This window comes from Carcharhinus amblyrhynchos, chromosome 23 (assembly GCF_965287045.1).
Source record: "Carcharhinus amblyrhynchos chromosome 23, sCarAmb.v2.hapA, whole genome shotgun sequence".
NCBI classification, from domain to species: Eukaryota; Metazoa; Chordata; class Chondrichthyes; order Carcharhiniformes; family Carcharhinidae; genus Carcharhinus; species Carcharhinus amblyrhynchos.
In genome coordinates, this window is record NC_137346.1 from 26,874,356 (window position 1) to 26,890,122 (window position 15,767).

Here is a 15,767-nt window from a genome sequence, read left to right on the forward strand (position 1 = left end):
TCTAATGAACGTTAAAGATCCGATTACAGTCATAGAACAGGGAGTTATTTCAAGAGTCCTGAACAATATTCTTTCCCAATGATTAGCTAATTATTCACCTGCTGCAGTACCTGTACTTCAGAGTACTTCAAGGCATTTGAAAACAAAAGGATACCATATAAATTCAAAACATTGGCTACTGGGAGCTTTGCTCAAAACAGTAAAACAACCAGCCAGAATCTCAGGTTCAGCACGTTTTAGAAAACAATAGTTCATCTGAAGTGGTCAAACATTCTTTGGCAAACATTGGGCACAACCGTGTTCGTACCTTTCTTTGTTTTGGGTGATCCAAGTAGATTTTCACTTCCAGGGCATGTGCAGGAGGTACTTTCATTTGTAACAATTACTTCAACTCTACCATTTGCATCTTCCATGGTGCCACAGTCTTTACAGCTACTCTCTACTGGTTCAGATGTTGCCTGGAATGATTTAGATATAGCATCTGACTTTAAAAAATGGTTGCCCTGGAATAAAACCAATGATTCTACTGAAAGCCAATGCCTCCACTGAAGCTGAAGAGTCTTGAATCAAAACGGTGGATGTGGTACACAGACTTCTAAAAGCCTTTGACAAGATACCATAGCACAGATGATGATTCAAGGATATAGAATTAAAGATGAGAGCAGCAAACAATTATAAACCTTTTAGAAAGGAGGAAAGAATTAAAAGCAGCTTTCAGTAGGTGAGAGATGAGTAAAAGTATCCTATGGGGGTCTGCTCTGGGAAGACTTTACTATAGATATCAACGATATGGATACCTGGCTAGAGGAAGTACTGTCCAAACTTGTAGACGAAACTAAAATGAGCTAGAGTAGATATTTGAAGATCCAAAGGAACTGGAAGCTGATATTGATGAGAACAAAACTAGGATGCATTCAATACCAAAGAGTGGGTGGTTGTACATTTTATAGTTTTGAAATAAAATTATACTTGAATAGGAAAAGCTAGGGGATTATGGAAAGGTAGACTCAGATGACCTTCGATAGCTGCACCTCAAATAAATATGGAATAATAGCTAATGGTTTAATAAGGGGCAAAATATCAAAGGCAAGCTACAATAACCAATTATGAAAAACCACAGTAAGATCACAACTGAAGCAGTGTGCAGTTTTGGGCTCCACAACGTAGGACCCATATTGAGGCAGACGACAGCACAATTCATCACTAGTTGTTATCTCATACCAGATAAAGGGCAAGAAGAGAATGTTGCTATTTTCATTAGACTTGAGATGTGGGGTAATTGGGTAAAGATGTTTGATGAGAAAAGTAAACAGGGTTCACCTCTTAATATAAAGATGGGGAAGGATCTGGGAACAGACAAGTCTACTTACTATTTGCCAATAAAAATGGTACAATTGCAGCAAATAAATGGTAGTTAGAAACACAAGTTAACAGATTCAAATGGGTATTGAAACAACAGATTTCTGCCAATGGAAAGGTTAAATTTTACTTCAATTATTTTTATGATCAGTAATTATGGTCATTGCTGACAAAAAGGCAAGGATGCGGAATACAACTTGCACAAAGACCGTTGGATCAATTTAACAATTTGAAAGTTATTATTCTACCTACCTCTTCTTCAGCTTTAGTTTCCCCTGGAGTTTGAAGTGGAGTAGATATTTCACAGGCACATTTATTTTTACGTCTGTTCTTCCGTTTTTGACGTTTCTTTTCCTGCTTAAGCTCTCGAACTCTCTCCTCTTCAGACAGCTCCTCACAAAGCTGCTCCAGTCGACTAATACCTTGCACTTTTTCAATTGCCATCTACAGAATAGAGTTCCAGTTTTTTTTAACTAAAAATTACTATAAAGGCCATTAGTCTATAAAAGCAAAATTTCAAGTTAAGATTTACGTATCCACTTCACCAAATATGGTTTCTTTACAGCTTCACTAGATAGAAAAAAAAGAGACCAGATATACACCATTTGGTCATCCCAATAAAATCTCCAACTCGTCTATCCTTCCAAAAGTCAGTATGTCTCACTACAGAAATCTATTCCTGGTTCTTGCAAAAATGGAAGACCTTCATTATCAAGTTGTCACGGGTCAAGCATTGGGTGAAGGTTCTGTAGTTTAGGAAAATCTTACAATGGCCACAGATTACTTACAATTACATTTTTCTGCCAAGAGAAACTTTACAAAAAGGAAAAAAAGCAGCAGCATTTTTGTTTTTCTCATCCTGTCTTCAGGATGGTGTTGCAGTCAATTAAGTTGGAAACGATCTTTCGATATGTCCAAGCCAAGCAGCTTGCAGTAGCACTTGACAAAAGTTGGCATATTTAACAACCACGAAAAAGTGTAGTAGGCCCCCCCAAAAATTAAGTACTACCACATGCCCAGGCTAAAAGAAATTTGCTGCCTACAATTTCTTAAAAGCAGTTGCATTGCTGCTGGCATTTCAACAGGCACAGAACAAACTGGACCATTTCCACCACTTCACACCTTAAAGTTCTGCCCTGCAAGTGGCTCAGTTTAAATGGTCAACCTACAGAACAACTCCAGGTGCTTGATTACAATCCAGCCACCCATTTCAAGTGCATGTTGGTCTCAAATGGCGATTGATCAAGCTTAGCTGCAGAGACCTTCCTGCAATCAATTTGATAGCATCACGGCACGCATATGAATAATGGTCATTCAGTGGCCAAGAACTACCAGGGTTCATGGAACCACTTCCTAGCAGCCACTGACTGCAGGAGGCAAAAGAAGTTGTTCAGCTGAAATCCCAATGTAAATTTACGTTAAAATATTTTTAAAAATCAGAAATAACTTGAATATTAAAAACACAAAATAGGAATGGATTAAGTGTAAGAATTGATCACATATTTGAATCATAGAGGTGCCAACCAAATTTTTTTTTTGGCCTCACAGGGAATCCAAATCCAGATGCTAAAGGAGTCTTGACAGTGATTGTGATCAAGTGCCTTTGGAACACCTTTCCTCAAAAGGTAGCAGAGTTTTTATATATTTTTAAGGAAGGGATAGATAGATTTTTGATTAACAAGGTGGTGAAATGTTATCAGGGGTACATGGGAATGTGGAGTTGGAGATTACCAATCAGCTAAGTCATGACTATTCAAATGACACAGCAGGCCCAAAGGGCCAAGTGGCCCACCTCTGCCCCTAATTTATGTGTTTGTAAATTAAGCCAATCACCACAGTGGAAATCTTTGCCATTTTCTGCACTTCTTCCCCCAAATTCTAATACATCCGGTCTAGTAGGGGATGAAAGATTGGGAAACAGCCTGGATAAGAAAGAGACATCTGACGTTATATTCTCACAGACAAAGTTATACGTTTAACCTGGTGCATACATTCGCTAAATCTTCTCTCCCCAAAGTATATGTGCATTAGTTTTCTTTCCTCATTGCAATACTGTTGACACTGCCAATTCACTGTGATGGTATTCCATCATTTGTTTGTTTCAATACAATTGAGTACAAAAACTGATGCAGAATTATTACCAATCAAATTGCATTTAAAACTGTCAACCAACCACATTTTACATTAGCAATTTAACACTCTACCTCAAAGCTTTTGCGCAGTGCATCAATACCAAGGTAGAAGAGCATCTGCCATGTCTGCTCTTCAGCTCGCAACTTCTGCCAAATTCTGTGCAAGCGTTCGTACAGATGAATACCAAGACATGTAAGGACTTCTTCTTGTGCAATGTCTATAGTTTTTGCATGCCGCTCCCGCCGCCTAAAAGCGATACGACTGGTTAGGTTACTATTTTACATGTTCTGTTCAAACCTACACTAATAGCAGCTTCAACATATGTTCAGAATGGAAAGTTACAAAACAGTTAAAGTATTTCAAAACAGTAAATTCCATATTGTTTATTTAAGATTCAAATTGCCTATACAGTCTGTTAGACTATGCTATATGGCACCAAGAGCAAAAAACTGATTAGATTCAATTTGAGCATTCAGATGACATGACACAATACAAAGAATCAGATAGAGAACAAATCTAATGGCCTACATTTCTTCAGTGGAGATTTTCTAATTCTTCATCCCAGACATTTTCAGCATTAAGAACATGAGAACCAGGAGGAGTAGGCCATTTGGCCCCTTAAGTCTGTTCTATCATTCAACAAGGTCGTGCTTGATCATCTTGCAGACTCAGCTCCACTTACTCACCATAACCCTCAATTCCTTCATTGTCCAAAAATCTCTGCCTTACAAATATTCATTGAAGTAGCCTCAACTGCTTCACTGGCCAGGGAATTCCACAGATTCACAACCCTTTGGGTGAAGAAATTCTGCCTCAACTCAGTAATAAATCTGCTCCGTCCTATTTTGAGGCTAGGCCCCTTAGGTCTGGTTTCACCCACTAGTGGGAACAATCTCCGTGCTTCTACCTTACCTGTTCCCTTCATAATTGTATACACTTCTATCAGATCCCCCCCTCATTCTAAATTCCAATAAGTATAAGCCCCAGTCTACTCAGTCTCCTCATAAGCCAACCCTCTCAACTCTGGAATCAACCTAGTGAATCACCAATGCACCCCTGCAGTGTCAGTATATCCTTTTTCAAGGAAGGAGACCAAAGCTGTACACAGTACCCCAGGTATGCCCTCACCAATACTTTATACAGCTGCAACATAGCCTTCCTGTTTTTAATCTCCATCCCTCTAGCAACGAAGGACAAAATTTCATTTGCCTTAATTACCTGCTGCACCTGCAAACCAAATTTTTGCAATTCACGCAAGAGGACATCCAGGTGTCTCTGCACATGCTGCAATTTTTACCATTTAAATAATAGTCCATTTTGCTGCTCTTTCTACCAAAATGGATTTCACATTTACCAATACTGCACTCCGTTTGCCAGACCCTTGCCCACTCAAACTACACCCCTCTGCAGATTTTCAGCGTCCGCTGCACACTTTGCTCTACCACTCATCTTAGTCACCTGCGAACTTTGACAACTTGATGCCCAACTCCAAATCATGTAAATTGTAAACAATTAAGGTCCCAATACTAATCCCTGAAGCATACCACTAGTCATTGACTACCAACCAGAAAAACACCCTTATCCCCACTCTTTGCTTTGTTAGTTAACCAATCCTCTATCCATGCTAATACATTACCCGTAATGTCATGTGCCTTTATCTTATGCAGCAGCCTTGTGTGGCACCTTGTCAAATGTCTTCTGGAAATCCAGACACAAGACATCCACTGGTTCAGATGCATTGCTGGCATTTGAAGTTGTTAGGAAAGCAGAGGGGGTTTTAAAACAGCCTTAGAATCTATTGCAAAGTATACTAGAAATCAAGGAACTATAAAAAAGCCTCAAAATGTTGCCATACTCACAGCAAGTGCTGCAACAATTTTCCTAACCCCATCCAAATGAACTGGTTAGGGTCACAGAACATCCAGAAATAAATTTTAAAAAAAAAATCAGGGCCTCAGCATGGATTTCTTTTCCCCCTTCAAACTGGGATCTTTTCCTTTTAGCTACTGTACCTCATATCCCAGGTGAAAAATAACCTTGTTCTTTGAGAAGATGGTTTCTCCATCTTCACAACCCAAGCCATATTACCAATTTGTGAAAATGTTCTGGAACAATGCCAATGACAGAGATGGAATCCTCTCCAAAACAGCCTTTAAGCCTCAAATGTCATCCACAACTCATTTTTGATAATGGAAATAGACAACTTTATCACATGTTTTAGTGTTGCTGGTATGGTCCGTGCACACACAATCTTCAATTTTCTCCCTCAAGAGTGCAGTCACCCCAAGTGGTTCATAGCTAAATCTCTGCAAATTATGAACAAATGCTGTAAAGCTTCAGTCAATTACTGTTGCAGCCTTAACAGAAGCAACTGATTTCAGCAGTTATTTTACACTTGCATCATGTCTAAAGAAAATACATTTAAAAGAAAGCAACCAAAAGCGCTAGATAGCCCATTCTAGCAAATTACATACTCATACCCTCCTGCGAACTCTGGCTCAGCACGCCCCAAAAGATGCGCAATGAAGTCAGTCTCACAGCAGACATGAATATGTCGTTCATGGGGACAGCAACGTAGTCCCTCATAGAGAGCTGCACAGTAGCCCTTTTCTTTGCTGCAATCCAATTCCCCAATGAGAATGTTGTATGCACGTAGTACTTTATTTTTACAATCTGTGCAAAACCTGCAATAAAAAGAAACTGATGTGAACAGCCATAAAATTACCATTACAGTGGCATATATAAATGCAGTAATCTTTACTTAATACTGAATAGCTTTCATATAATAATTTATAATGTAGTTAATTTCAGTGGCAAATTCTGCACACAATAGCACGCAGCACCCCTGTACTGTATTACAAACCTGTGTTTCCGTAAATAAGTCTCTAGTGTTTCCAAAAGACAACTGGAGTCAATTAGTACTACTTCATCCCTACATTCTTGGGACATTAGTTCCCACACATCCATCCAGCAACCCCTGTTAAGAGAAACAAAAACAATATGATTTTCTCCAAATTATTAAAAACATTTGGCCCAATTAGAATACAGGTTACTAGAATGGACATCAATACTAAACAAACAATTATTCAAACTTGCCACCATTTGGGATTGATTTCTTTTCCCTCCAGAATCAGTTAATTAATGATCTCTGAACAAAAGAGACTCTTTATGTAACAGTGCATAAAAAATGCACTCATCCAATACTGATCAATCATGAAGAGAGTGATTGAAAAAAATCCCACAAACATTTCATTTATTCTAAAATGCAAGGAGCAAACAATTAAATTTAAAACTAAATGATTTGGTAACTCAAGTTTTCCAATCCCAAGGAAAACTCATGGTCCAAGGGAGCCCAGGTGAGCATCGCCCACTGTGAAGTAATAAAAGTCACTTGCTGTTCAGTAGTATCTACATCCTATTAAAGTTTACATTAGGTAGGGTATTAAAAACAAAAATAGATAGCGGGTGAACATCAACTAGGATTAAAATCTAGAAAGATGGAGGATATGGGGAAGGTTGGGAAGAGAAGGAAAAAACATTCAGGCAAACAACAGACTTGTATTTATATAGCACCTTTCACATTTTCAGGATGTCTCAAACTACTTCAATATCAATTAATTTGAAGCAATCATTTGCCATGTAGGCAAATACAGCAACACTCCACAGGCAGTTACTAGTTAAGTGATCAGATCTGGTTTTAATGCAACAAAAAGTGAAAAACGCTGCAAGCACTCAGCATGTCAGGCGTAGTATCTAGGAAGGACCTGCTTCTGATCAACAACTGCCTGAAACATTAACTTCACATCTTATCTGATATCACAAAGTTTTGACAAAATTCAATTCAGATTTTAGCATCACCAATATTCAGTTTCATTTGTCTTAGCAGCTTTGGTTGATCCTGGGTTAATTACATGCTCCATCTCCTGAGTGGGACTTGAACAATAAATTGTTACTGGGGCTAATGATGAAAACAATTTAATGCCAAGGAGTGTTAAATGAGCTTCAGTGGATTAATGGTCCATACAAAGCTAGTTACTTGGAAACTGTGCTAACTAAAACTATACAAAGTTTTCTGCATAGTCAAGCTAGATTTTAATATACATTTGGATATATTATACAATGGTAGATTACTGTCCCAAATCAAATATTAAACTGCACTCAATTTTTTCACCATTTTAAAGGATGACCAAGTTAATCAAGGGGATTAAAACTAAATACAGTTGTGAAACCAGAGGTGAAATTATAGAATGTTGATTCTTTTAACCCAACCATAATTCAACATTTTCAAAGAAAATCAGGGGTCAAGGAGCAACAGCATACATAATCTTGCTGTATTTTACCAGTCAACTATTGTGTTGAAAATAAAATATTCAAGTGGCATAAGATGTGGCTGAGGCCTTCACTGGACACTATATCCCAGCAGTTTGCTCAAGTCAGAATTGCAATGTACTGAATTTTACTGCAATGTACTGTATTTTAGCAAAGCATTTGATAAGGTTCCCCATGGTAGGCTATTGCAGAAAATGCAGATGCATGGGATTGAGGGTGATTTAGCAGTTTGGATCAGGAATTGGCTAGCTGATAGAAGACAGAGGGTGGTAGTTGATGGGAAATATTCAACCTGGAGTGCAGTTACAAGTGGTGTACCTCAAGGATCTGTTTTGGGGCCACTGTTGTTTGTCATTTTCATAAATGACCTGGATGAGGGTGTAGAAGGACAGATGAGTAAATTTGCTGACAACACCAAAATCTTGTAGACAGTGAGGATGGATGTTACAGTTTGCAGAGGGACATAGATAAGCTGCAGAGCTGGGCCGAGAGGTGGCAGATGGAGTTTAATACAGAAAAACGTGAGGTGATTCACTTTGGTAATAACAACAGGGGTACAGAATATAGGGCTAATGGAAGGACTCTTAGTAGTGTGGACGAGCAGAGGGATCTCGGGGTACATGTGCATAGCTCCCTGAAAGTTGGCACCCAGGTTGATAAGGTTGTTAAGAAGGCATACGGTGTGTTAGCTTTTATTGGTAGAGGGATTGAATTGGAGGCGTGAGGTCATGTTACAACTGTACAAAACTCTGGTGCAGCCGCACTTGGAGTATTGTGTACAGTTCTGGTCGTCACATTATAAGAAGGATGTGGAGGTATAGGAAAGGGTGCAGAGGTGGTTTACCAGGATGTTGCTGGTATGGTGGGAAGGTCTTATGAGGAAAGGCTGAGGGACTTGAGGTTATTTTCATTGGAGAGAAGGAGGTTACGAGGTGACCTGATTGAGGCATACAAGAAGATCAAAGGATTGGATAGGGTGGACAGTGAGAGCCTTTTACCTCAGATGGTGATGGCTAACACAAGGGGACACAGCTTTAAATTAAGGGGTGGTAATTATAGGACGGATGTCAGAGGTAGGTTCTTTACTCAGAGGGTAGTAAGGTCGTGGAATGCCCTGCCTGCAGTTGTGGACTCGCCAACTTTAAGGGCGTTCAAATGGTCTGTGGATAGGCATATGGATAACATTGGAATAGTTTAGGTTAGAGGGTCATTGGATTGGTTCCACTGGTCGGCGCAACATCGAGGGCCAAAGGGCCTGTACTGCGCTGTAATGTTCTATGAAAATGCGTCTGTATTTCTATTGTCTTGACAAGAGAAAAGTCAGCTAATTGCTTCAACGCATCTGCCAGCACAACCTCAAAGATGTAACTGAACTGCAATGATGCTCCACAACAAAATTAATGATCACTCTTGTTTTTATCAGTCACATTATATATAATTTCAGAGAAAACACCCAGCTCACATAGAATTGCCAGATCTGCGAGCCTATGTATTATGCTTTGTGTAACAAACCAGAACTCAAACCTAATTTGTTCCTTGTACTGGATGGAACTAAAGGCTGTATTTTTCAAGTGTTATGGTTTTATCAAAGCTCTCCTGCAGCTCTGTTGTTTTAAAGGAGGATTTTTTGGTAGCAATTTTGGTCTCAATTCTCAAGACTGTCCACCACTCCTGAATTTTATGTTAAATCCATACTGAAGAAACCTTGAGTGAGAATCTGATTCATTTTAGTTAGACTTTGCTCAAATGCATACCACTTAATTTGCAATTTTTAAATTCAGATGGAATGCTTTCCATTTATGAGTTATTTAATAGCTATGGGATGAAGTAATTTTGGTAGCTAAGATTTCCCACAAATCTGCAGGCCATTTGTTCCATTTCCAACTCCAAATGCAAGGTGGTCAAATTACTTTTGAAATGTAATAAGTTGCTGACATTTACCCCAGTTTGCTTTAAACCTAGCCACTGCCACTGCTAATATTGTTGCCATACACTATTAGCAGTGGCAGTTGGAAGGCCAAAATTGAAACTAGCTCCTGCATAGAGATGGAATCACAAAAATTCAATATTACAAATGTGATAAGAGCATTCAGAGGGTGTAGCTAGATTAGGGTTCAATGTTGGACAGAATATTTCTATTTGCTGCATAGTTTGATGAATTCAAGTGATTTCTGAAATCAGCACCAATAAAAGAAACTAATCCCTGGCATGGGTTTCCATCAGTTGATTTTCAAACTACTGGCAATATCTGCAACCTCAATTGACACCGTTCCAATCAAAGAATTGTTACAACATAGAAGACTGTCATTCAGCCCTTCTATCAGCACAGGCTCTCCATCTGAACATCAGTTGTGTGCAATTCTTCCTCCTTTTCCCTATACCCCTGTACTAATTATCCACTGTGTTCTTGAATGCCTCAATGGAATGTACTAGACAGCACATTTCAGACCCAAACCACTCACAAGAAAGTGTTTTTTTCCCCATCACACTGGCTTCTTTTGAAAATTGCTTTAAGTTTGTGCCCCCTCGTTCTTTATCCTTTTAGAAGCAGGAACAGTTTTGCCCCATCTCCTCTATCCAGCTCCCTCATGATTTGAGCACATCAATGATATCCCCTCTTGGCTGCCTTCTCTTCCAATATTTCACAGGTCAGTTTCTCATCCCTGGAATCATTCTGGTGATCTCTTTTGCATTCTCTGCATTGCATTGTTTACAATTTACACAGATGATTTGGAGTTGCAGACCAAGTATAGTGTGTCCAAGCTGCAGTCGACAGAAAAACGGTAGAGCAAACTGTGCGGAGGACACTGAACGTCTGCAAAAGGATATAGATAGTTTGAGTGGGTGGGCAAAGGTCTGGCAGATGTAGTATAATGTTGGTGAATGTGAGGTATTCCATTCTGGTAAGAAGAACAGCAAAATGAACTATTATTTAAATGGTAAAAAATTGCAGCATGCTGCTGTGCAGAGGGAGTATCCTTGTACATGAATCAGAGTTGGTTTGTTTGCAGGTAATTAAAAAGTCAAATGGAGCTTTATCCTTCATTGCTAGAGGGATAGGGAGATTATGTTGCAGTTGCATAAAGGTGCTGGTGAGGCCACAGCTGGAATATTGTATACAGTTTTGGTCTCCTTACCTGAGAAAGAATATACTGGCATTGGAGGGGGTGCAGAGGAGATTCACTAGATTGGTTCCAGAGTTGAGGGGTTGGCTTATGAGGAGCAAGCTCAAGAGGCCAGATAGCCTACTCCTGCTCATTCACATTCTTGTTATGGCACCCAGAACTGAACACACTACTCCAGCCGAGATCTAACTACTGCTTGTACAAGTTCAGTATGACCTCCTTGTTCTTGGACTCAATCTCACTATTTATTAAGCCGAGAACAGTTTTCTTAATTGCTCTCTTCACTTTCAATGATCTATGCATGTATACACACCCATGTCCCTCTGCTCCTGCACTCATGATTTTTGCTCCAGGTTTTACATAATCTGTGTTCTTCCTACCAAAATAAACGACCTCACATTTTGAAATAGGTCCCTTTTATTCCAAGAACTACAGCTTAGATGTCTCAAGTCCATTGTGTGGCACTACCAAATGCCTTGATTGTCTATTTAAAATCACAATTTCCTCATTAGAGATCCATGCTGACTTACTAATTGACCTGCATATTTCCATATGACTAATTCTATCCTGAACAGTTGTTTCCAGAAGCTTCCCCATTACTGAAGTTGAAGTTAAACCGACTGGTCTGATCCTTGCAACCTTTTGAACAAATGTTTGCAATTCTCCAGTTCTCTGGCATCTACATGAGTATAAAGTTTATTAGTCGCAAGTAAGGCTTACATTAACAAGGCAATAAAATTACTGTGAAATTCCCCTAGTCACTACACTGTGGCATCCGTTCAGGTCAGTGTACCTAACCAGCACGTCTTTCACAGTGGGAGGAAACCCACACAGACATGGGAGAATGTGCACACTCCATGCAGTGACCCAAGTCAAGAATCAAACCTGGGTTCCTGGCACTGAGGTAGCAGTGCTAACCATTGTGCCACCCAAAATGGAAATGTCAGGGAAAAACTGAAATATTATGGCCAGTGTCTCTGCAATTTCCACTCGTTTCTTTCCGTGCTCTTGGATGCATCTCATCCAGATTGTGCCTTTTCAACTTTAAGCACCAACAGTTTAGCAAATAGTTCCTCCTGATCAATTTTGAACTCTTCTTCTAATAGTTTCGTCCACTGTTACCATGACCTGGGTAGCATCTAGTTCCTCGATAAAGACAAATGTAAACCATTCATTTAATACCTCAGTAATGGCCCCTCATCCCCATGTGCAAGTGCCCTTTTAGGTCCCTAAATCAGCCCAAATTTTCCTTTTCCCATTTACATGCCTAAACCGGGCTTTGGGATTCCCTTTTACGTTGGCTCGGGATATTGAGACCCTGGTCAAGAAGAACAAAGAGGCACATGACATGCATAGGCAGCTGGGATCAAGTGAATTCCTTGAAGAGTATAGGAGTTGTAGGAGTAGAGTTAAGAGAAATCTGGAGGGCAAAATTGTTTTGGCAGATAAGGCAAAGGAGAATCCAAAGACCTTCTGCAAATACATAAAGGGCAAAAAGAGTAACAAGGGAGAGCGTAGGGCGTCTTAAGGATCAACAAGGTCATCTATGCGCAGGTCCACAAGAGATGGGCGAGATCCTAAATTAATATTTTTCATCAGTATTTACTGTTGAGAAAAGCATGGATGTTAGGGAACTTGGGGAAATAAATAGTGATGTCCTGAGGAGTGTACGTATTACAGAGGATGTGGTGCTGCAAGTCTTAAAGCACATGAAGGTAGATAAATCTCTGGGACCTGATGAAGTACATCCCAGGATGTTGTGGGAGGCTAGGGAGGAAATTGCGGGTCCCCTAGCCAAGATATTTGAACCACTGATAGATACGGATGAGGAGCCCGAAAATAAAAGCCTGGGAACTACAGGCCAGTGAGCCCCATATCTCTGGTGGGTAAATTGTTGGAAGGTTAATTTGAATGACAGGATCTACAGGTATTCAGAGATGCAAGGACTGATTAGGGACAGTTAGCATGGCTTTGAGTGGAAAATGATGTCTCAAATTTAATTGAGTTTTTTGAAGGGGGTAACCAAGAAAGTAGATGAGGACAGTACAGCTGATGCTGTCTACATGGACTTCAGCAAGGCCTTTGACAAGGTACCGCATGGCAAGTTGTTGCATAAAGTTAAATCTCTCAGGATCCAGGATGAGGCATCTAATTGGATACAAAATTGGCTTCTGATTGTAGAGAACTGTTTTTCAAACTGGAGGACTGTAGCCAGCAGTGTGCCTCAGGGATCAGTGCTGGGCCCAATGTTATTTGTCATTTATATTAACAATTTGGATGAGAATATAGGAGGCACAGTTAGTAAGTTTGCAGATGACACCAAGATTGGTGGCAGAGTGGACAGTGAAGAAAATTATGTCCAATTGCAACGGAATCTTGATCAATTGGGCCAGTGGGGCTGACGAATGGCAGATGGACTTTAACTTAGATAAATGCAAGGTGATGAATTTTGGTAGATTGAACCGGGGCAGGACTTACTCAGTTAATGGTAGGGTGTTGGGGTGAGTTACAGGATAAAGAAATCTAGAGGTACATGTTCATAGCTCCTTAACAGTGGAGTCACAGATGGACAGAGTGGTGAAGGAGGCATTTGGCATGCTTGGTTTCATCAGTCAGAACGCTGAATACAGGAGTTGGGACATCTTGAAGTTGTACAAGACATTGTTAATGCTGGTCACCTTATTATAGAAAAGGATATTATTAAACTAGGAAGTGCAGAAAAGATTTACTAGGATGCCACCAGGACTTGATGGATTGAGTTATAAGGAGAGGCTGGATAGACTGGGACTTTTTTCTCTGGAGCGTAGGAGGCTGAAGGGTGACCTTAGAGGTCTATGAAATAATGAGGGGCATTGACAAGGTAGATAGTCAATATCTTTTTCCAAAGGTAGGGGAGTCTAAAACTAGAGGGCATAGGTTTAAGGTGAGAGGGGAGAGATACGCAAGTGTCGAGAGGGGCAATTTTTTCAGAGGGTGGAGTGTGTCTGGAACAAGCTGCCAGAGGTAATATTCGAGACAGGTACAATTTTATCTTTTAAAAAGCATTTAGATAGTTACACGAGTACGATGGATATAGAGGGATATGGGCCAAATCCGGGCAAATTGAATTAGCTTAGGGGGTTTAAAAAAGGCAGCATGGACAAGTTGAGCCAAAGGGCTTGTTTCCATGCTGCAAACCTCTGACCGTCTGCCTTTTCTCTTAATGTCTTATTTGCTTTTCCACCTCTTTGAATCTTCTGTATTCCATTTGGTCCTCAAGAGGCTATCTTTTCATCCAGGGGGCTCTAGATTGTTTGCTCTACCTTTTATTAAGGGAACATACCGTGACCAATCTATTTGTTTGAAGGTGGCCCATTTTAACTACTCTGTTTGCATATAACTAACTTTCCTGTAGATTTGTTCGTCTACATTCTTCCCACTAGTTGGTTGTCTATCGACTATATACTTGGACCCTTTTTCTTCCTTTGCTCTCCTTGGATCCTCTTGGATATACTCTCAGTAGCACCGCAATGCTCTTGAAAACTGTCACCCTCTTTTCTCCCTTTCCTGTCTCTTCTGAACACCCCATATCCAGCAATCCTGACCTTTCTTGAACCAGGTCCCTGTCATCACTGCAGCATCATCTTTCCACATGACAACACGCACATGTAACTTTCCAATCTTATTTACGACAACCCATGCATTCATATAGATGCTTAGTAACCCTGATTTAGACTTCACTACTTTCTCCCTTACTGCAATTCCACCTTAGTTTACTGTTCTCTATATTAGTGCTATCTGTGTCTCCAAGCATTTTGTTGACCCTGATATTCCTCTAATATTCCCTTCTGATTTCCATATCACTGGAGAGTTAATCTTAACCTCTCCCAGAATCACTAGCAAAACTCTCCACAACAAATTCAGTTCCAGCTCTCTACAGGTGCAACTTGTACAAGTGCTGTTTTCCCCAAAGCCAGTCCGTGTTTTAGCAGGATTGACAAATACATTGTTTTCTGGAACTCTACAGTTGCTACACTAACCTACGAGATTTTAGCACATTTTTAATTAATTTAAATCAGCAACACAGAATCAAGTTTCACATTGATTGAACTAGCAATAGCCCCTCAACCTTCAAGTCTGCTGACCAATGTCCACTCACCTTGAGTTTTCATAAGAGTCTGAATTACAAGTAAACCACAAATACAAATTTACATATATTACAATAATGACTACAATTCAAAAGGTGCTCAATTTGATCTAAAGATATTTGTGATGCTGGGCCCACGAAGAGTGCTATTCTAAATGCTCTATTTGCCACTGACATAGCTTTAATGCCTCATCTGTGCCAAGTTACGTGATCTCCAATATCAATAAAACTCATCACTGTATTATACTTTTAGTCTTAAGGGAAGATGGGGAAAATAAAGTCAGCCAAGGTTTCCACCTGATTGCTGTCTTTGGAGTCCTGCTATTTCACAAAGAATGCCAAGTTAAACTGATGCATCCCTTGCTTAAGTAGCACCAGTCAACATTCATCATCAAGATGAATCATTAATGCAAGGGATTGGGGGGGCCACCAGCAGACATTGAACTCATGCCTCTAAATAAAAAGGTACAAGGTACCTTTAGTTAGGAGGAAGCAGAGAAGAACAAAAGTTTCATGATACAAATAGATTTAAGGGGCAACTGTATTTTTCACGTCTCTTGGGTGTGTAAAGCATGCTTTCAAATGCACTATTTTAACCTATTGTGAACGATAGATGCTTGGACTAAGGAAGCTTTATGGTAGCATTTTTTAAAAATTACTAGAAGGATGGTTAAACATCATTTCCCTCTCTCTCT

General features: G+C 39.8%; 1 protein-coding gene across 4 annotated transcripts in view; it reads right to left on the reverse strand.

Annotated features, from left to right (window-relative positions):
- ggnbp2 (gametogenetin binding protein 2) overlaps window positions 1-15,767 on the reverse strand; it is a 56,131-nt gene that overhangs the window by 10,345 nt on the left and 30,019 nt on the right. Inside the window, exons 5-9 of one of the 4 annotated variants that reach the window (XM_080210835.1) lie at window positions 6,356-6,469; window positions 5,973-6,176; window positions 3,564-3,738; window positions 1,612-1,803; window positions 308-503 (exon numbers count right to left, since the gene is read on the reverse strand). In XM_080210835.1, the coding sequence (XP_080066961.1) occupies window positions 308-503; window positions 1,612-1,803; window positions 3,564-3,738; window positions 5,973-6,176; window positions 6,356-6,469 (881 nt within the window). Of the gene's footprint in view, window positions 1-307; window positions 504-1,611; window positions 1,804-3,563; window positions 3,739-5,966; window positions 6,177-6,355; window positions 6,470-15,767 lie in introns of all 4 variants that reach the window. The other 3 variants (XM_080210834.1, XM_080210837.1, XM_080210836.1) reach the window with 3 other exon arrangements.